This window comes from Hevea brasiliensis, chromosome 13 (genome assembly GCF_030052815.1).
Source record: "Hevea brasiliensis isolate MT/VB/25A 57/8 chromosome 13, ASM3005281v1, whole genome shotgun sequence".
NCBI classification, from domain to species: Eukaryota; Viridiplantae; Streptophyta; class Magnoliopsida; order Malpighiales; family Euphorbiaceae; genus Hevea; species Hevea brasiliensis.
In genome coordinates this window covers 80578111-80600857 of record NC_079505.1, presented here as the reverse complement: position 1 = coordinate 80600857, position 22747 = coordinate 80578111, and the positions used below count along the sequence as shown (strand labels likewise).

At 33.9% G+C, this 22747-nt stretch overlaps 1 protein-coding gene and 1 non-coding gene across 3 annotated transcripts in view; one reads left to right on the top strand and one right to left on the bottom strand.

Moving 5' to 3' along the window:
- Nucleotides 1–16563, bottom strand: part of LOC110636856 (uncharacterized) — a 28038-nt gene extending 11475 nt beyond the window's left edge. The window contains exons 1-15 of the transcript XR_009142610.1: nt 16276–16563; nt 16134–16203; nt 16004–16046; nt 15628–15705; nt 15410–15494; nt 15188–15265; nt 14312–14382; nt 14105–14108; nt 10166–10276; nt 9573–9630; nt 9205–9301; nt 7176–7209; nt 6649–6787; nt 845–915; nt 687–740 (exon numbers count right to left, since the gene is read on the bottom strand). This is a non-coding gene — a transcript (uncharacterized LOC110636856). The remainder of the gene's footprint in view (nt 1–686; nt 741–844; nt 916–6648; nt 6788–7175; nt 7210–9204; nt 9302–9572; nt 9631–10165; nt 10277–14104; nt 14109–14311; nt 14383–15187; nt 15266–15409; nt 15495–15627; nt 15706–16003; nt 16047–16133; nt 16204–16275) is intronic.
- A 2865-nt stretch (nt 16564–19428) lies between these two features.
- Nucleotides 19429–22324, top strand: LOC110636870 (uncharacterized). Of its 2 annotated transcripts, none has more exons than XM_021786734.2 (5): nt 19429–19576; nt 20231–20384; nt 20512–20621; nt 21707–21849; nt 21947–22324. In XM_021786734.2, the coding sequence occupies exons 2-5, from the start codon at nt 20243–20245 to the stop codon at nt 21987–21989; spliced, it is 438 nt and encodes a 145-aa protein (XP_021642426.2). In that variant the 5' UTR covers nt 19429–19576; nt 20231–20242; the 3' UTR covers nt 21990–22324. The 2 variants fall into 2 exon arrangements, with proteins under 2 accessions (XP_021642426.2, XP_021642427.2); XM_021786735.2 differs by lacking the exon at nt 19429–19576 and adding an exon at nt 19580–19690.
- Nucleotides 22325–22747: the final 423 nt, after the last annotated feature.

Here is a 22747-nt window from a genome sequence, read left to right as displayed (position 1 = left end):
GATTAACCTTATATAAGAATTTCAACATTTTAAGAGAAGTCTGAAATTGGTGTAATTTTATTTAGGCAAAAACCATTATGAAGCTCCTCAATCTTTTGAGTCTTTGCTACTAAGCCCTCCATTAAAGATGTATTTTATTGGATCCTAGAACTATATAATTTGGTGTTATTGAGCACTAATTTTACTAATTACCAAAATTTTTAATTTTTTCAATTCTTTAATTTTTGTTCCTAATGCCTGCATTAAAAAAAATAAAAAATAAAAAACTAACAAATAGCAAATATAATACATTTGTAACCATAATATGTTAAGGTGTTATTATTTGATATTAAATCATTAGTCCTCCTTAACAGAAGCTTCTGCTATTAATGAAAATTTTGGCAAACACAATAAACTACGGTGCTAGATATAGCTTCTCATTTTAATAATAGTAGCACAGAAAGCAGTTACATCAAGTAGATCTAATTCATCATGGTCTATTATGGAACATGAACATTTCAAATGGCAAAGTAAGAATTCTAGAAGATAAATTAATTACACAGTAGCAAAGCCAACAAAACTTTCTAGGAAGTGGCCGATCAATTAGACAAAAAAAAAAGTATTTAATAAATCTAGCAACTAAAAACATGAGCGATAACAGTTAAATAAATTAACCAACAACTACTTGCAAATGAACGAAAAGATACCTTGCTGTTTATTTTTTTCCATGACATCTGCAAACTATGAAGTGTTGAATGATCCTGAACAGTAATACACACAGGCAAGCCTGCTTTATGCAAAGAAATTGTAAAGCAAACTTTTATAGGTGCCAAAAGCAAACATGAAAAACTAAAGAAATACATACCATGGAAAACGACAGGGTTAACACCTGGATCTTTCATGAATACAATTGCAGGGGCAGATTCCACCTCAAACCTGTAACTTATTTCTTTTTATTAGTAGAAATAAGAACCATGATAAACAAAAAAGAGAGCAAACAAAGTATCTCCTATAAATGCTAGGAGTACACAGCATAACAAGCTCCACACACAAAAATAAAAGAAAAATAAAATAAAATAAAATAATCAGACAAGAAATTTCCCGTTGCTCAAAATTGAAGAGTCTGTGGCCATTTTTTTTTACAATTCTCCAACAGGTTTCTGTGTTTCAAAAGCCACCAGATTTGTCTCACTACAATGTAAAAATAGCCATGGGAATGGCAACCCATACGTCTACAAACTTTATGATATAATGCATCATTCAAATTCCATCTCTACATTCTAAAAATAAAACCACGAGCATTGAAAAGTACTATCCTATCCTATCACAATGAGGAAGCCAGTGACACTCCCTTTGCAAACAGGAAGGACGTTGCTTTGCACCTTCCCTTTCTGCATCAAATAGATTATCATCAAAATTCTTCCCTACAAGGCTTTCCAATAAATGAGGGAAAGAGAGATAAGTTTGAAGGCACTTCCATTCCTCAAATAGATCTCCATGGATAAGAAACCTCTTTGTACTTCTATGACCACTGTCCAAAACATCAGTGTGATAAGGTTCCATGCTAAATTCCATTTTCTTCATCAACATTCGTTTAATTTGTTGTGATGTTGAAATCATCCCCGCTCCCTGTTGTTATCTTTAAAGATAAATTTGACTAGATCAACAAGAAATCCTAATCTTGAGTAGCTCATGTTTCTTTTCTTTCTATACTGGGAAATGCCAGACCCATAGATTTGGCCAACTTAAATTTGGCCAATACAGAAAAAATTATCAATCTGAGGCTACCAGAGCGGCATTGAATTAAAGTTAAATTTGGGTAAGGAAGCTGCTTCCTTACCAGGGCTTGGGTAAGGAAGTGTATCAAATACTTTGAAGTGTATGGGGTTTCTAGTGATCAAAGAGTGGCTTTGGCTAGTTTATTTTTAGTGGATAGGGTAGATGCATGGTATCATAACTGGATTAGGAGTGATGGGGAACATTCTTGGAAAAATTTTGAAAGGGATTTGTGTGCAAGATTTGGTGAAGAGGGTCTTGAGGATGTAGTGGAAAAAATGATGAAGTTAAGGCAAGAAAATAGTGTGGAGGAGTTTCAAGATAGGTTTGAAGATACCAAAATTAGATTGGAGAGGGTAACGCCTAATCTTGGAGAGGCATATTTCATTTCTATCTTCATTGGAGGATTGAAAGAGGATATAAGGCCTATGGTGAGAATGCACAAACCCTCTACAATGGCTCAAGCCTTTGAGATTGCTAAGCTTCAAGAGCAATTTATTAATTGAAGCAAGAAACCTAATTCCAATCCCAAACCTTATCAATCAAGTTATAGATCTACTTCTTACAGCCCTTTCTCTGCATACAAAGCAATCCCAATCAGTGGCAATTCTTCTTATGCATCCAAGTCATCAAAATTTGAGGCAGTAACAAATCTGAAAGCACCTATCACCATACCAAAACCCACTCAAACAGCCAGCCAAGCTTCTGTGAATCAGCCTGTTAATAAGCCAAACATCAGTGTCAATGCCAATTCAAACACCATTAGACAACCAAGACCTTGTTTTAAATGTGGAGAAAAATACTTCCCTGGACATGTTTGTAAGCAGAAAACCCTAATGTCTCTTCAAATGGAGGAGGATGGAGATGCTGCCTTTCAGTTGAATGGTGAAAAAAATGATGAGGAGGAATTACCTGCATCACAAGATGAGATGACTATTTCAATCAATGCCATTGAAGGTACTCAGGGAGTTCAGACAATAAGAGTAGTAGGGAAGCATAAAACAGGGAGTTACTCATCTTGATTGACAGTGGAAGTACCCACAGTTTCTTAAACATGAAAGTAGCAAAGGAACTGAAGCTTCCTTTAGTTAATGCCTCTACAATCGCTGTCACAGTAGTTGATGGGAAAAAGGTAACTACTAGCAGTGTGTGTCCTGCTTTCACTTTGAAAATTAATCAATATTCTTCAGTTTTGATTTTAGACTATTGGAATTAGGCATTTTTGATGTGATTTTGGGGGTAGGTTGGATGAGTACTTTCAATCCAATTCTCATTGACTTTAAGAATTCCAAGATCAGCTTCAAACAAGCAGGAAAACAAGTAGTTTTGGAGGGCGTTACTGATGTGGAATCTCAGCCCAAATTGCTGAATTGTGTAGATGGGCACCAGCTTATGCACAAGAATGGAGTAGATTTTCAAACTCCAATCTTTTGTATACAGTTGCAGAGCAAGGAGGAAATCAATGGGTCATTTTCTAACAGTCTCAATGCTTATTCAGTAGATCTGGAGTTATTATTGAGCAAGTATGGGAGCATTTTTGGAGATTCTAAGGGATTACCACCCTTTAGAAGCCACAATCATTCCATCCCTTTGATTCCTCAAGCACAGCCTGTTAATGTCAGGCCTTACAGGTATCCACACTTCCAAAAAGATGAGATAGAAAAGCTAGTGGATGAGATGTTGAAAAATGGAGTAATTCAGCCAAGTACCAGCCCTTATGCTTCCCCTGTTTTGCTGGTCAAAAAGAAGGATGGCACATGGAGATTCTGTATTGACTACAGAAGGCTCAATGACATTACAGTGAAAGATAAATTTCTCATTCCCATTATAGATGACCTCTTGGATGAGCTACATGGTGCAAAATATTTCTCCAAGATAGATTTAAAAGCTGGCTATCATTAAATCAGGATGGATCCCCCTGATATACACAAAACAGCCTTTAGAACTCATCAAGGGCATTATGAATTCACTGTTACGCCTTTTGGCTTAACAAATGCCCCGGCAACATTTCAGGCATTAATGACTCATATCTTCCAACCATTTTTAAGGAAGTTTGTGTTGGTATTTTTTGATGACATTCTTACATATAGTGCCACCTGGGAGGAGCATTTGCAGCATTTGGAACAAGTTTTTAAGGTGTTACAGCAGCAACAATTATATGCTAAACTTTCCAAGTGTTCTTTTGGCAAGCCTAAGATTGATTACTTAGGCCACATCATTTCTGGCAAAGGGGTGGCCACTGATCCTGCCAAGATTCAAGCCATGGTGTCTTGGCCAACACCTAAGAATGTCAAAGAATTAAGAAGTTTTTTGGGATTGATAGTGTACAACAGGAAGTTCATTCATCATTATGGCCTCATCAGTAAGCCATTGACAGACTTGCTGAAGAAAGAGGCATTTCAATTGGATGATAAGGCTCGGTCAGCCTTTGAGCACTTAAGGGCAGCAATGTCTCAAGCTCCAGTTTTAGCCATGCCAAATTTTTCTAAGCCTTTCACCATCAAAACATATGCTAGTGGGACAAGTTTGGGGGCTATTTTGCAACAAGGACATCCCATAGCATACATTTCAAAGGCTTTTGGGCCTAGAACTCAGGCCTTATTAGTGTATGAAAGGGAGCTTCTAGCCATCACTTTTGCTGTTACCAAATGGAGACATTACTTGGAGCAAGGGCCATTCTTTATTAAAACTGATCATGAGAGTATAAAGCACCTTCTTGAGCAAAGATTGCATACTAATTTGCATTTAAAAGGTGTCTCTAAGCTGCTGGGATTACAGTACAAAATTTTGTATAGAAAGGGTATGGAAAACAAAGCAGCAGATGCTTTGTCCAGGAGACCTGTTACTAATGAAGGTCATTTTTTTTGCTGCATTCCTCTTTATAACCAACATGGATGAGCCAATTACTGATTAGTTATGAAGGAGATTAGCATGCTACTGACTTATTGTCTCATTTAGCCATTGATGAGACATCTCACCCTGGCTACACCATCAAGAATGGTCTACTTTTTCACAAAAACAAGCTATATGTGGGCAGTAATGGGCACTTGAGGGAACAATTATTATCCCTCTATCATAATTCTCATTTGGGAGGCCATTCTGGGATTAATGCCACCCTTGTGAGGCTTAGTAGGCACTTTTATTGGCCTAAAATGTCTCAAGCAGTTATGAAATGTATCAGAAGTTGTGATGTATGTGCAAGGTGTAAGGCAGAAACTTGCGCTTCACCAGGGCTTTTACAACCATTACCAGTTCCTACTCAAGCTTGGAAACATGTTATTATGGACTTTGTAGAACAATTACCCAAGTCTAAGGGTAAAGATACTATATCAGTGGTAGTTTGCAAATTCACCAAGTATGGTCATTTTATTCCACTTCAGCATCCTTTTACTGCCTTGTGTTGCCAAACTTTTCCTGGATTCTGTGTTCAGACTTCATGGATTGCCTGTGTCCATTACTTCTAACAAGGATAAAATCTTTACCAGCCTTTTTAGGAAGGAACTTTTTCATGTTTTGGGGACTAAGCTGGCCTATAGCACTACCTATCATCCTCAATCAGATGGACAGTCAGAGAGGCTCAATCAGTGCCTAGAGAATTATCTTAGATGTTTCTGCTTTCAAGCTCCCCACTCTTGGAGTAAGTGGTTGCCTATGGCAGAGTGGTGGTATAATACAAATCATCATAGTGCCCTCAAGATGTCCCCTTTTGAGGCCTTCTATGGGTGGGTATCAGCCTGCCTCATTAACCTTTCTACCATTGAAAGAAACCTCCGTAGGGACTGTTTCTGAGTTTGTACAAAAGAGGCAGCAGATGATTCACTTGCTCAGAGAGAATTTGCTGAAATCTCAGCAAAGGATGAAACAATATGCTGATAAACAGAGATCTGAAAGAACATTTTAAGTGGGAGATTGGGTGTATCTGAAGTTACAGCCTTATAGACAAACTTCCTTGGCTATAAGGAAGAATTTAAAGCTATCAGCCAGATTTTATGGTCCCTACTAGATTGTGGCCAAGGTGGGTGCAGTGGCCTACACGCTTCAGTTGCTAGCTACTACCAATATTCATCCTGTTTTCCATGTTTTCCTATTGAAGAAGAAAGTTGGGGATAATGTGGTAGTAGCACAACAACTTCCTCTTTTTGTGAATAACTCAGTTACCATAGTTCCTGAGAAGGTTTTGCATACCAGAATTATCACAAGGCAGGGCCAACAGGTTTTACAAGGTCTCATTCAGTGGTCTCATTTGCCTAAGGAAGATGCTACATGGGAAGATCAGACTTTTATCCTCAGCCAATTTCCTGAATTTCAATCTTCTTGGGGACAAGAAGATTCTCATGGGGGGGAGGGGGGGGGGGGGGGTATTGTTACATATTATAGGAAGAGGAGAAGAAATGTTAGAGGTGTTGGGAATTAATTGTAATGGAAGACTGTTAGTTGAAATTGGAGGGAAATAACTGATTGTAGTTTTGGAGGGAAAATAACAGAACTGTTATTTTGTTACAGAAGCAGTTACTGATGACTGCTTATAAAAGGAGAAATACCAGCATTGAAGATCCATTGAAGAGAATCAATAAAGAATGCTCTCCTTCTCTCTAACTCTTTTTCTATCTCTTTTCTCTTTCTTTCTCTTCTCATCCCATATTCTGATTTCTTCTCTCATCCCAAACTCTCTTTCCTCTCTAAACTCTCTCAATTTCAAGAGATAGCTGCTGTAACTTTACAACGGACCATCATACACCTCAAAAGAAACGCAAGTGAAAATTAAGGTCTACCATGGCGTTTGTTACGCACAAATAAGTAAAAATTATACTGTTTTCCCAATTTAAGCAAATCAAAGATGCATTTGTAATAACCAGCATACAATTTAGTAAAGGAGAAAGCACATCCACTCACGCATTCCACCAAAAGGAGAAATCCTCCTCTCGCCATAGCACATATGCAAAAGAGGCATAAGCCCAATAATCTTTTGCAGTTTGACGTACAAATGGAGTAGCACCCACTCCTGTATTTGAGAAGAAAATGACTTTTACCTATAAATCAGAAGCAAAGCTTCATATTAATATTATTATAGGTTATTGCCACCAAACCACATACACATCAAAGAAAGTCAATTAAATCTCAAAAATATGTCAAATTGACCACTAACAGATTCACATTCAAAGTTTTTTCTCTTTCTTTTTTCTTTTTAGAAGAAAAAACTGGGGTAGAAATGCTGGTTGCAAATCTTGACCTAGAGACCAAGTGCCAGCAAGCCCCATAGAGTAAAGCCAGCCCAATATGAGTACCAAAACTTAACACAAGCATTAAGAAGGATGAGTGTCTTCTCACATAAGCATATGTTGCAGTAGTCAAAATATTAGAATTCATATGCATATATTATCCCAAAGAAAAAGGGAAGGGGAAGTGAGGAAGAAATAGCTTGTGTGGACCACTTTCTGCCAGTAGATGCTTTCCCTAGTGTCAAAATATAGTTTCATGTCATTCCAACAGTAGTGAGACAAAGTAACAAAAAGAAAGCAATTAGATATGAAAAAGAGCAAACTAACCACACTTGCCTATTTGATGATATAAAACATTATCATAAGATATGCCAAAAGCAATTTAAGAGTATGCATAAACAAGGCTATAGTTCTAAAAAATTTAGCTAGTGTAAAGGTTTCAGATAGATTCTCTCATATAATTACATTGCAAAAGCTGAAGATTTATGGCAATGTCTTTCTTATTCATGACACTGAAATCAACTTTGTACATATAAGGATCAGACATTAATTTTAACTACCACTGTTCTGGATCCAACATATAATATTATCATCTTAGATTTAGTCTAAGATTTTTACATACAAGTGTTGAAAGATATGTATGAAGGAGCAACTACTATTGTGCGCATAGTGGGAAGGGACACAAAAGATTTTCCGATCTCAATTGGATTACACCAAGGATCAGCTATAAGCCCTTACCTTTTTATATTAGCTTTAGATGAATCGACGAAACACATACAAGAGAGTATTCCTTGGTGCATGATGTTTGCGGATGATATTGTTCTGATAGATGAGAAGCGAGAAAGAGTCAATAGAAAGCTAGAGCTTTGGAGAAGTACTCTAGAGTCAAAGGGCTTTAAGTTAAGTAGAACGAAGACAGAATACATGCATTGCAAGTTTAGTGAAGGCCAAACTGGTAATAGGGAAAGAGTTAGTTTGGATGGAGTGATACTGTCCTAAAGTAATCACTTTAAATATCTCAGCTTAGTTCTTCAAGTAGATGGAGAATGTGATGAGGATGTTAGTCATAGGATTAAAGCCGGATGGTTGAAGTGGAGACGTGCCACGGGCATTTTATGTGATCGCAAGATTCCCAATAAGTTGAAAGAAAAATTTTACTGTACAGCCATACGATCGGCTATGTTATATGGTAGTGAGTGTTGGGCACTGAAGTAGTTGTATGCGTCTAAGATAAGAGTTGCAGAGATGAGAATGTTAAGGTGGATGAGTGGCCATACTAGACTAGATAAAGTCCGTAATGAGAGTATTAGAGAAAAGATAAGAGTGGTGCCAATTGAGGATAAGTTGAGAGAAGGGAGATTGAGGTGGTTTGGTCATGTGAAGCGTAGACATACAGAGGCTCCAGTCAGACAAATAGAGGATATTAGGTTAGAGGATAGAAAGAAAAAAAAGGGTAGACCTAAATTGACTTGGAGGAGAGTAGTACAACATGACTTAGAAGCATTACACATTTCTGAGGATTTAACCCAAAATCGTTTAGAGTGGAGAAAGCGAATTCATATAGCCGACCCTAAATTTTTGGGATAAAGGCTTAGTTGAGTTGAGTTGAATTAAATTAGATTACTGCAGTTTCCAAACTTCTTCACATCCCCACAACCCCTCACTCTTATAATGTCAAACTGCAAGAATTTAATCATGATGTCTCAAAAGTAACACCAATTCTGCTTAGTGCAATGAACACAAGTGTGCAATTCAAACTTGTCCTCCTTATCAATTTTCAAAGTTCAAGAAAATTTTAAGAAGGAACAGATAGCAATATAAACACAACACTACATGGCTAGCAAGCTACATAGAACACTTGGCAGTAAATTAAGGGAGAAGGCAAAGCACCAGAAAAAGAAACAAAATGCTTTTGCAGTAGTTACCGATAAGACATGGGTCAAACAAAATCAAATAAAGTAAGAATATCGGCATTCAAATAATTCTTTAGATGCCATAAAGTGTCTTATTAGGAGAAAAGTAAAGCTGATAGGCTTAAATAACAAAAGAAAAAGAAAGAATGTGAAAATGCGGTCCATTTAACATGTCTTCTTCATATAGGCTCTGATATTACTCTTGCAAAATCATGGCCCATTTAAATGTGTCCCCAATGTAATATCTAAAGGAAAAGGTACAAGACATATTTTTTCCAAAAAAAGTATATGAACTTTAGAGAATAGCTCCAATTTACCAGTGTCTCTTTGGAATGACACAAAATCCGAGGTAAACCAAGTACGACAGTTGCAAACCAATCAGTAACTGCGTCGATGGAGAGATCTCCGTCATACCTAACACAAAAGACAAACTTTAGCGCCATTCCACTAATATCCAGTCAGGAAAAAAAATGAGCATGGGTGCATATGGTACAAAAGATTTTGTATACATCATATTAGTAATCAAAAAGCTGTGCAGAAAGCTTCCACAATATATTAAAAATTGCAATTTTGCTTTCCATCTTCCCAGCCCAGCTCCTCAAAAATAGAGAAGGAAAAAAACTTCAATTTTACTGAACCAATTTCATTTTTTTTTTTTAAATTGAGTCTCCAACTGCCAACTCACTTAATAAGACAATCTGAAATTTTACACCCTGGTGGAAAAGCAACAAGTGAAGGAAGCCCTGTAATCATTCTATCAAGTTAAGAACAAGTGCTGAAGTTGGCTCTACAGCCTATAACTTAAGTTAATGAGGAAAAAAAGGTTGAAATCTATGAGAGGCCCACATCAAAAGCATCAATTAAAAATGTTAGAAACGAAAGCAGCACATTCATTGATTAGAATAATGACCCCCAATAAAGTGACAATAAAGCCTGAAGAAAAATAATTTTCGACTCTTAAAATGCATTAACGCCTTCTGACACTTCAGCCCATTCTCAGTCCATCAATCCTACTCTACCACTCACACAAAGTGCACACTTCTCGGAGCTTGTAGCACAGTAATGGCAAGTGTGTTAGGTTAAAATGTTTATGCTGTAAGATAGCCAATTGCGCCATTGAAATTTCAATACTGGAAGCTACATGACTGTTGTCCATATTTCTACAATTACCCAATCCATCGGCATGTCAAAGTACTGAATAAGTCTTTTTATATTTGGTATCGATTGGCTTTTTTTTTTTTTCCTTTGAATGAAATATGACTTAAAATAAACACTTACCATTCCTAAAGAAGAAATGTCCTGTTGGCATTCTCTCAGCAAGGGATGCTGCAAGTTGAACATCGCCAAGTTCCACCATACCAGTGTTTGCAACCCCTTCCAATAAAGAAGCTGAATGTACTGACAGTAGAAATTAAAATCCCAAAGAGTTAACCACATTGCATGTTAAAAATATATCATAGTCATCCTGATCCCTCAAAAGGAATTCAACATGAGAAATCATTGAGGGCCTGTTTAGATGGGGTGAGGAAAGGGTAAGTATTTGAAGGGTAAGGAGGAGGAAGGATAAGAAGGGTTACAATAAAAATTTTTCATGTTTGGGAAGGGGTGAATTAATGGAAAGGTAAAGAAAGGTGATGTATATTCTTTATGTTTGGAAAGAGATGAAGGAATGATAAATTTAAGGGGCATAGAAATAAAAATAGTTAAAACTCTCACTTCTCCCTCCTTACACCCTAATTTTAGGTGTAAGAAAAATTAAAATTTGAGTGGTAAGAAAAGGTAAGACTTACCCTTACTTACCCTTACCCTCTATTAATTCGACGCTAAATAGGAGGACATAACTCATTTACTCCTCTTTACATTTATTTACCCCTCCTTGACCCTCATCCAAACAAATCCTAAAAAGGAAAGGGGAAGGGGAGTGAGGAGGTGGGTGGGGTGGGGTGGGGTGGGAGGGGGAATAAGAACATTTTCAGCAACATAACCATGGAGTATATATAGCATGAATTTATTGAAAGAACAAATAGAACATTTTAAATATTTGTTTCCTTTGATAATACATCAAAGTTGTATTAAACTTGGAGCTATGTTGTTTCTCATCCCTAAGTTCTTTCTCCATTCATAAATGGATATCAAAAGCTTAAAACCAGTACAATCAATGTAATAGATACCAATTCAGTTAGAAAGTTTTAGTATTCATGCTTAAACCCTCTTAAGCAACAAAGGGATCTGCTCACCCAATGATACTCCACAACAAGGATAAAGCATTTACTGATGATTAGAGATGGAGAATCAAAAGTACAAAGAAACTTTACAGGTCTAGAATCCAGAAGGAGTGCAAGAATGAATGAAAGACAGATCTTTGAAAAAAAAAAAAAAGAAAACTTGATAGGTAAAGTTTATTTACATTTCCATTGCATACATTTTTATATGGAAACTATAGAATGATGAGTGAAATTTCAGACCACAAGTGGAAAAGATAACTTGGAAATAGAGAACTTTCAAAAACTTTTACAAAACTTTGAAACGTCAGCAAATGAAGACATATCAACCTTTTTCCAAGAATTGAAGAATTGAACACAGCGGCTGCTCCCACGTGAATATACCTGCAACCAAGTTTCAACTTGAAATCAACTAACAGGATAGCAATAGGTATTAATTAGAATTACACTCTCCAGTCTCCACAGGATTTTTTTTTTTTTTTTTGCAGACCTAGTTCTCCACTACACACGTATAACACGAGATGTATTGTTTAATGTTCAGAACACCTTTGACAAACTTAATAAATATGTAGTGCAGAAAGGAGAGTTAAACAACGTTTCTACAAAAGAAAGGGAAAAAAGAAAAGAGGAACAAAGCAGAAACTCATAAGATTTGTTCATTCATTTTGATTTGTCAACCAATAGTGCAAATACAAATGGCTCCTGTCTCTAATCATGGAAGGAAGGAATTCCTCTCCATCAAATGTACAAACACACACATGCATGTGCATGCACAGTGTACAACACTTCAAAGTTGTATTAAACTTGGAGCTATGTTGTTTCTCATCCCTAAGTTCTTTCTCCATTCATAAATGGATATCAAAAGCTTAAAACCAGTACAATCAATGTAATAGATACCAATTCAGTTAGAAAGTTTTAGTATTCATGCTTAAACCCTCTTAAGCAACAAAGGGATCTGCTCACCCAATGTTACTCCACAACAAGGATAAAGCATTTACTGATGATTAGAGATGGAGAATCAAAAGTACAAAGAAACTTTACAGGTCTAGAATCCAGAAGGAGTGCAAGAATGAATGAAAGACAGATCTTTGAAAAAAAGAAAAAAAAAAAAAAAGAAAACTTGATAGGTAAAGTTTATTTACATTTCCATTGCATACATTTTTATATGGAAACTATAGAATGATGAGTGAAATTTCAGACCACAAGTGGAAAAGATAACTTGGAAATAGAGAACTTTCAAAAACTTTGACTACAAAACTTTGAAACGTCAGCAAATGAAGACATATCAACCTTTTTCCAAGAATTGAAGAATTGAACACAGCGGCTGCTCCCACGTGAATATACCTGCAACCAAGTTTCAACTTGAAATCAACTAACAGGATAGCAATAGGTATTAATTAGAATTACTCTCTCCAGTCTCCACAGGATTTTTTTTTTTTTGCAGACCTAGTTCTCCACTACACACGTATAACATGAGATGTATTATTTAATGTTCAGAACACCTTTGACAAACTTAATAAATATGTAGTGCTGAAAGGAGAGTTAAACAACGTTTCTACAAAAGAAAGGGAAAAAAGAAAAGAGGAACAAAGCAGAAACTCATAAGATTTGTTCATTCATTTTGATTTGTCAACCAATAGTGCAAATACAAATGGCTCCTGTCTCTAATCATGGAAGGAAGGAATTCCTCTCCATCAAATGTACAAACACACACATGCATGTGCATGCACAGTGTACAACACTTCAAAGTTGTATTAAACTTGGAGCTATGTTGTTTCTCATCCCTAAGTTCTTTCTCCATTCATAAATGGATATCAAAAGCTTAAAACCAGTACAATCAATGTAATAGATACCAATTCAGTTAGAAAGTTTTAGTATTCATGCTTAAACCCTCTTAAGCAACAAAGGGATATGCTCACCCAATGATACTCCACAACAAGGATAAAGCATTTACTGATGATTAGAGATGGAGAATCAAAAGTACAAAGAAACTTTACAGGTCTAGAATCCAGAAGGAGTGCAAGAATGAATGAAAGACAGATCTTTGAAAAAAAGAAAAAAAAAAAAAAAGAAAACTTGATAGGTAAAGTTTATTTACATTTCCATTGCATACATTTTTATATGGAAACTATAGAATGATGAGTGAAATTTCAGACCACAAGTGGAAAAGATAACTTGGAAATAGAGAACTTTCAAAAACTTTGACTACAAAACTTTGAAACGTCAGCAAATGAAGACATATCAACCTTTTTCCAAGAATTGAAGAATTGAACACAGCGGCTGCTCCCACGTGAATATACCTGCAACCAAGTTTCAACTTGAAATCAACTAACAGGATAGCAAAAGGTATTAATTAGAATTACACTCTCCAGTCTCCACAGGATTTTTTTTTTTTTTGCAGACCTAGTTCTCCACTACACACGTATAACACGAGATGTATTATTTAATGTTCAGAACACCTTTGACAAACTTAATAAATATGTAGTGCAGAAAGGAGAGTTAAACAACGTTTCTACAAAAGAAAGGGAAAAAAGAAAAGAGGAACAAAGCAGAAACTCATAAGATTTGTTCATTCATTTTGATTTGTCAACCAATAGTGCAAATACAAATGGCTCCTGTCTCTAATCATGGAAGGAAGAAATTCCTCTCCATCAAATGTACAAACACACACATGCATGTGCATGCACAGTGTACAACACTTCAAAGTTGTATTAAACTTGGAGCTATGTTGTTTCTCATCCCTAAGTTCTTTCTCCATTCATAAATGGATATCAAAAGCTTAAAACCAGTACAATCAATGTAATAGATACCAATTCAGTTAGAAAGTTTTAGTATTCATGCTTAAACCCTCTTAAGCAACAAAGGGATCTGCTCACCCAATGATACTCCACAACAAGGATAAAGCATTTACTGATGATTAGAGATGGAGAATCAAAAGTACAAAGAAACTTTACAGGTCTAGAATCCAGAAGGAGTGCAAGAATGAATGAAAGACAGATCTTTGAAAAAAAGAAAAAAAAAAAAAAGAAAACTTGATAGGTAAAGTTTATTTACATTTCCATTGCATACATTTTTATATGGAAACTATAGAATGATGAGTGAAATTTCAGACCACAAGTGGAAAAGATAACTTGGAAATAGAGAACTTTCAAAAACTTTGACTACAAAACTTTGAAACGTCAGCAAATGAAGACATATCAACCTTTTTCCAAGAATTGAAGAATTGAACACAGCGGCTGCTCCCACGTGAATATACCTGCAACCAAGTTTCAACTTGAAATCAACTAACAGGATAGCAGTAGGTATTAATTAGAATTACACTCTCCAGTCTCCACAGGATTTTTTTTTTTTTTTTGCAGACCTAGTTCTCCACTACACACGTATAACATGAGATGTATTATTTAATGTTCAGAACACCTTTGACAAACTTAATAAATATGTAGTGCAGAAAGGAGAGTTAAACAACGTTTCTACAAAAGAAAGGGAAAAAAGAAAAGAGGAACAAAGCAGAAACTCATAAGATTTGTTCATTCATTTTGATTTGTCAACCAATAGTGCAAATACAAATGGCTCCTGTCTCTAATCATGGAAGGAAGGAATTCCTCTCCATCAAATGTACAAACACACACATGCATGTGCATGCACAGTGTACAACACTTCAACTCTTAAGTCATTAATGATCCTATCTTCTTTGATAAATTGCCTTACTTCCACATTTTATTGCTAAATGCTAATGATATACTGTTTTAAATACACATCATTATATTTGAATCCAGTTATACTTACCAAACTCTAAATTCCAATTAGAAATTACAGAATTTAAAAAAAGGAAAAAGGTTCCACAGAGATCTTCAATGTTCAGATTATATATACCATGGTTTTTTGAACAGAGACTTTACAGTGAGGTAGACAAAAAGATGCTTCAGTGATTAATTTGATTTAAGAAAATAACTATATTTTGATAATTGTCTTATTGTATTTTAGTGAGAAAAAGGAAAGGAAGAAAAAACCACTAAACATTGCATATTCAGATTAAAATAATATATTAGAATGCCGCGAATAATCATTATACCTGAACAAGCCCAAGGCTTAGAATTACTAAACATAGATCCAAAGTCCTTGGATGTAATGACAGTTAGATCATGATCTCCAGAATCTAATATCAACATAAGATAATCTATTGATCAGACTACTTAATGCTTTCAAAAACAAAATTTATGCACTAAGAAATATAAAGTTAAAAAAAAAATGAAATGGGAATTAAAAAGAAAAAAGCTCTAAGAAAATAATCATTACTAACCAGAAGATGTAGCCTCTAGTAAGGGAAGTCCTACGTGTGAAAAGCTTTCCCCAGCGTATTGCTCTTTGAACTTGTCAAGAACATGCTATGACAAAGAAATTTCTGGTCACTAATAAAAAAAAATGCATAACCCGGAATACACAGGAGAGTGTAGTGGATCGGGAAACAAACTAGAGATACTATAGTAGTAATCAACATTGCAGGAGTCAGGTACTCACAAGTTGCTCATCAATGCCAAATATGTTATAGTCCCTTTTCCATAAAGAATTTGTCAACAATTCGTAAGCATATTGAATCTGAGAGGATACAACATCATAAAAACAATGGAATGAACATAACAATAAACTATAACATAGAAGTATTAATCCCAACAGCATTCAGAAGATCAAAGAAGAAAAAGACACTTGCTTTAGTCACAATTGCCTTTTTCTATTCTATATATTGAATATCCATTGATCTATTGGCGACCACTGGAGTGGAGCCTAGTGAGCCTAATGCTTTAATAGAACTTCTTAACATTAGTACTAAGCAACATATGTACAAGCATGATGAAATTAGGGTGAGCCTTCAATTAAGGGATTGAAATTGACTAACCTCTATAAAATCAACAGCACTAGGAACCTCGATGCCAGAATTCCTATAAAGAAAACACTTTTCCCAAATTTCACCAGTCAACATAAATAAGCATTGCTAATAAAAGAACCTAATAAGAGAGAGAATTCACCACTTGGAAGAAAGCTTTTCATAAGCATCTTTAACTTCTTCAATGGAACTATGCCTTTCAATCCCCAAAACTGCGCCAAATCGCGGTTAACAAAAGAATATCATAATTAAATGTGTGAACAATCATCGAATCGTATACCGACCATCGTAGTGCGAAGGAGGAAAAAAGCGAGGAAGGACAAAGAGCTGATAGAAAATAGCGAGGGCGAAGAGAAAGAGAGGCACAGCGTAGGCTTTGATCGGTGACAGGATTGACGAGCTTGCCGCTACTCTTCCTTCTCCTCGTCCTGTAGCCATGGCGAAATTTTTCTTGCCACTACCAGTGGCTCCTAGAGATTGTGAACTACTATACTCTCCACCAAGGGCGTATTTGGTTCACAGTTGATAGCCGGTAGATGAATTAGAGTGATCAGTAAGTTTAGAAAAATAAAAAATAGAGCTGGTAGCGTTGAGTAATTAATGTGATATTTATTTATTGTAGTTTATATTATTTTAAGCTATTTCTCATTTAGTTTATTTAATTTAATTTAATTTTTTATTTTGATTATATTATTTTTTTATTTAATTTAAAAATTAATGTTATTAATATTTTTATTTTTTATTTATAATTTTAATATTATAATTAATATATTTTAATTTTATTAAAATATTTTTTATTAATAATATAAAATATTTATTTATATTTAAAAATATAAAATTAATTATAAATTTTTTTTATTAATAATAATAATTATTTTATTTATATTTTTAAAGTTATTTAATTATTTTTTAAAAAAATTTAATTATTTTTATTAATTATATATTTATTTTAATAATATAATATATTAATTTAATAATTTTATATTTATTTTAATAATAAAATAAATTATATCATAAATATTCTTATTAATTATTTTATATAATAATAATTAAATATAATTTTATAAAATATTTAATATAAATTAATTATTAATAATTATTAATTAATAATAATTATTAATTATATTAAACAGATAAATCAAACACAAAAAAAGTGGAGAATCTAGGAATATTTTTTTGGGCTTTTCGGCCGTTGGTTTTGACGTGACGTGGTAAAGTACAAGAAATACATGATAACTGAATCCGGTCCCTGGAAGGATTTGGATTCCTTTTGTGTACTTCCTTTCTTTTTTTTTTTTAATTGCAAAATTCATTGGATTACCCTTTGTTTGTTTGGATACTTGATAAGGAAAAATTAGAGAAATTAAAGAGGAAAAAACAAAAAAATAAAAAATAATAATTTATTTTATGTTAATTAAATAAATTATTATAATATAAGAGAAGTATAATTTTTTAAAATAAAAAAATAATTATTATACATATATTATCCTTTTTATGTCAATGTATTATAAAAAAGATATTTAAGTATTTTAGCAACCATTTATTTTTATTTCTCATCAATTTTAAAATAAATATTTTAAATTTAAATTTTTTTTTCTTTTTAATTCTCTCATCTATTTAATATTTAAATAAAAAAATTTAAAACTCTTTCCTTCATTTCCCTCCATCTAAATAAATGATTAAAGTCCATGGGCAATATTACATAGAGCAAGACTGAAGTCTTGAAAAATAAAGACAAATCCCAACCCAAAACACACAGGCTCATCAAGAAAAGTCTAGAGCACTTACCAGCCAAACACCATACCTAATTCTCCCGAGCAGAAACTCAACAAAACAACCATGCACAATGCCATTCTCGAAATTGAATTAAAACAATCCACCGGAAAATTAAAAAGGGGAAGACTTTTTGCTAAAGTCAAAAGACACGGCCATACTAGCCTAAGCCATGGAGACCCCTCGCCCTTTCAAACAATCAGGACATCTTTGAGATGTTACGAGACTCAAAGCCACTGACTTGGGAGGGACGGAAGGCAAAGGCCATGGCTTCTTAATCTTATATAGCCATGGGTAGTAAGTAAATATAACAGAAACGCCAGCTCTTCAACCCCTGAGTCATCATCCCTTAAAACCTTTTCCCATGGACGAATTTAGCATGGATTTGAATTTTTTTTTTTTGTATAATTAGGCTATTTTTAACATTATATTCCCATTAAATTTATATATTTTGCCCCATTAAATGTATCAATTTTGCCCCCATAATTCACTTAATTTTTTAGATTATTTATTTATTGTACTTAGGAGGCATTTGGTGTGAAATTAAATAGTAATTATTATTTTAAAATTTTTAATTTTTTATTAATATTATTTAAATAGTTAAAGAGAGATTAAGTTAATTTTTTATTTCATTAATATTTATAACCTTCTAATGATTAAATGATAATACTGAATTATTAGATTAATTATTACTCTCCTTAAAATTTAAAATTTATAAAAATAATATTTAACTTTTAATTTTTAAATTTTTTATCAAACATATTCTTAGTTAAATAAAATTTATTTTTAACCTTAGTTAAAATATACTTAAAATATAAAATAAATAGAATTACTACTAATTTAGATTCATTTATTTATTATATGTAATACAAAGCATTAATAGCAATCTCATCATTAAAATAAACAAAAAAACTTTTTATTTGAATATTATATTACTTTTATATTTAATATATTGATTTATTTTTCTCAATTAACTTTTTAATAAAAAAACTTTCTTTAAAGAAAAATGTAGCTGAATGCATTCCACCAAGCCGAAGACACAACAAGACCCAAGGAAGCATCCCACGTAAACATATTTCAAGCTACAACTTCCCATAACAGATTTTTTCCGAAGCCCTCACTATTAAATGTGAAGAACGCAGATAAATAATTTTTATATTACAAAGCTTTAATAAATTTCAATTAAACTGATTAGAATATAAAATTTTTAAATATATAAAAATTATTTTTTTTTATTTTTCAACAAAAGCTGATATACGACAAAGTTAAATTTATATACCTACATATATACAGTGAAAATAATGACTTTTTAAAAAAATATATTTATTTAGCCATAAGTTTTTATTACTTATAGTAAGATGGTATTTATATATTTTTTTATGAATAGAACAATTAATTCTATGATAGTATGATTAGATTACTTCGTTTATAGTGAATCCTAGAATATATATTCAGAAAAGATTTTTTATATTAATTATAAAAATTGAATAAAAAATACAAATTAGAGAATAAATTCACAGGATGTACACATTATTAAAAGGTAAGGGCTGCAGTTCTACCAAAAAAAAAAAAACAATCTAAGGGCTGCGGGAGTTTATGTGCAGCCTGAGGGTCCAAAATAGCCCAAAAGTAATTAAGCTTATTCGGCCCATTTGAAGGGCAAACCTGTAATTATGTGAAAGAAAAAGGCTAATTCAATAGCTGGACGCTGGAGCGTGGAGGAGCTCGTTGATCTTTATTTTAGTAGCTGGCTAGCCGCTGCCTGCTGGTTATTGAGTTATCTTGCGGAAGGGTTTTGTTCTTAGTGTTGAGGTGAATTAACTAGCCCCTTTTGGATCTCTTCTCTCGATCGCTTCAGATAACATAATCCTTCATTTACAATAAGTCCAATCAAATATCAAATATGTGTTCCGAGTGTATCTTACAGTTAGTCAATGGCTTCTCAAAAATTGTGGTTTCTGTAACTCGGTGTGGTTGGATTCTTGAATATTGAGTAGTGGTTTAATGGTGGGATATGAATTGCATGTGGGTGTAACGGGATTTTGGTTATATAGAAGAGAATTGATGTTCGTGATGTATGGTTGAATATTTGCAAGTTCTTGTTTGTTCTTTGCGTTTCTTGTATATATATGCTGACTACTGTTTTAGTGGAAGTAGCATGGGATTGTATGTCGTGTTGGTTTTTACTCTCGCCGAGAATCTTATTGTAAATCAAATTAAATTTGATTGCTGTAGAAGTATTTCGTCTTTAGTAAATTTAATTCTGAAATTGCTAGGAACCAAATTGATTTATAATTTAGGAGTGAAATGTGAGAATGAATGGTGAAAATTCAGAGGAATTTTACTAACTAAAAAGAGCGTGACATATATAGGAGATGCATGTTATTAAAGAATTTTTCTATTTCCAAGGAGAACTTCTAAACTTTCCGTGTTTTGTCATACTTTATTATGATATGATCTTGTTAGGTTATTCTAGCAATGGGGAAGGGTTCAAAACCAAAGGATGCAGGAGGGAAGGGCAAAGGGAAGCAGGCGGCAGGTGCAAGTGATGATAGTGCTTCAAAGGGCAAAGGGAAAGCTGGAAAAGCAGATGGACTTGGCACCTGCACATATGTAAAAGGTTTTTCATCCCTCCCCTTCTTTACCCCCAACTCCAATTCTGTCTCTCTTCCCTGAAATTTTTCTTTATGGTACATTTTGACATCCTTGGTATCAAGTTATTTATTCTGGTTTTTAATTTTCTTTAGCAAGGCATATCTTATGTGAGAAGCAAGGTAAAATCAATGAAGCATACAAGAAGCTGCAAGATGGTTGGCTTAGCAATGGAGACAAAGTCCCACCTGCTGAGTTTGCAAAGGTGAATCCACTAGATTACAATCTTCGAATTGTTTGACACTTTAAGATCTACTTTGGGTTAGAGAGAATTTTTTTCCTGAAAACAAAACATTTAAAATAATCTTATGGGTCTTTTATTATGTGAATTCGAGAAAACCGATTGTCATAGCAGAACATTATTGATTGTGCATATATTTACATTAAGTTAAATAATCAATGCGAGAATCCTATTTGCATTATTTTTAATATGTATCATATTTTTGTCTAGGTTACTAGTTATATATATTTTAGAATTCAATGCTCTCAATAAAGTTAGAATTCTGTTTAGGGATAAATTTTAAAGTTATAATTTGTATCACGGCGACAAATATTTAATGCTCAAAAGCCTGTGCAAATCAGGGTTAGGGAATTTAATTGATTTTTTAGAAATGTAATAGTACCTTTCTTTGTGAATATGAATCCAGATGATACGAAATAAGGTTACAAAATAGAATGAATAGCATTAGGTTGGAGTACCACAAAAAAAAAAAAAAAAAAATTCAGAGTGTTGATATGATTATGCTATGCCACTGCCATGCTACATTCTCCTCATTTCCATCTTTTATTTTCTTCTTGTTCATGTTGGTAGTTTAACTACTAGCAACATTTGTTTGCAATTTACCCTTACAAAAGCTAGCTGGATCTTCCCCAAGGGTTCTAGGCATTTGTCATCAGTGGTCTAATGTCATAATTTAATTGTAGGCTTTGCATGGTAGTTTTAGGATGATGGAGAAGGAATCTAGTGAAGGTAAAGGAATGGAATGTAAACGAAGGTTAATGGGGTTAAAAACTTTTAAAACCTTTAGTTACATCCTTTAACTTCCTATCCAATGTAGGGGTTAAGAAAAATGGATCTGAAGTCAGAGGATATAAATATTTAACCTCCATTGACCTTTCCCTTTATCTTAAAATAAACTCTCAAGTAAGGTTAATAGGTAAGCCTTATTTGTAGCCTCCTGATGTGGATTTTTAAGTTGCCATTTGATCTTTTTGGTTGGGCTGAGCTGAAGTGAGATAACTTCTTGTCTGTCCACCATGTAATAATGTCTTTCATCACGTTTTTCTCAGCTGGCAGCAGAATACTCAGAGTGTCCTTCTGGAAAGAAGGGTGGAGACCTTGGATGGTTTCCACGTGGAAAGATGGCTGGTCCATTCCAGGAAGTTGCCTTCAGCACATTTGTTGGAGCTACCAGTGCACCGTTTAAATCAACGTGAGTTTTTGACCTTCGTCCCTCCTCCTTGTAATTCTATATTCCTCTTGCATATTTTTGTGTACATTGGTAGGACTAATTCTCGATTCCTGTGCAGTCATGGATATCACATAATTTTATGTGAAGGGAGAAAGAATTGATGTAATGCAGTCAAGGGGCTCAAAACTGTATGCTGTAGATGGGTATTGACATCTTTTTACCTTGGAAATCGAAGTGAGGTTAATCAATATTGTGATGCTTGATTAGAATACCCTACTAAGAAAGAGTTTCATGAATATATTAGGAGATGAATATCTGAATGTTGATTAGTTTCTTTGCCTCCCCATGTTCATTTACAATAATGAGGATGTATTTAAGAGAATTATGAGAGAAACTCTTGGAGATTTGATGAAATTAAGTTATGTTTTTTTGGATGTAATACAATGAAATAATCAGTAGTGTAGTTAAATAAAATGTAACGGTTAATTTCTGTTTATGTTGGTTGCAAAAATAGATAAATGCAATGAAATTAGTGGTTGCAATATTGGTGTTGGTGAGGGCAGGCTGGGCAAAAGTTAAACATGATCCTTAAAACCCCAATAGTAACGCACTTAAATATAGGCATTCATATGTGCAAGCAACATCAGCATCCCAAAATCAAGTTTGTCAGAGAACAATTAATAAAAAAAAAAGAAAATGCACTGGGTAATGCCTAAGAAAGATGGTGGAGTCACTATGGTCTTATTTAACTATCACTTTCTTAGACAGCATTTTCTAGACATGCACATCATACAATCATAATAGAATCAAACCACTGGTAAGTACCGTCTTCTCATAACACTATCATGGTACTAAGTATTTATGCCACGAAGGCATAGATAGACAAGAGTCGCTACCCGGATAAAAATCAGGACATATT

Bases quoted from the DNA above. Each gene is read 5' to 3' on its own strand.
- LOC110636870 (XM_021786734.2), top strand. From the start codon at position 20,243: ATGGGGAAGGGTTCAAAACCAAAGGATGCAGGAGGGAAGGGCAAAGGG. The intron at 20,385-20,511 runs GTTTTTCATCCC...AATTTTCTTTAG, and splicing joins CACCTGCACATATGTAAAAG to CAAGGCATATCTTATGTGAG. The intron at 20,622-21,706 runs GTGAATCCACTA...CGTTTTTCTCAG, and splicing joins CACCTGCTGAGTTTGCAAAG to CTGGCAGCAGAATACTCAGA.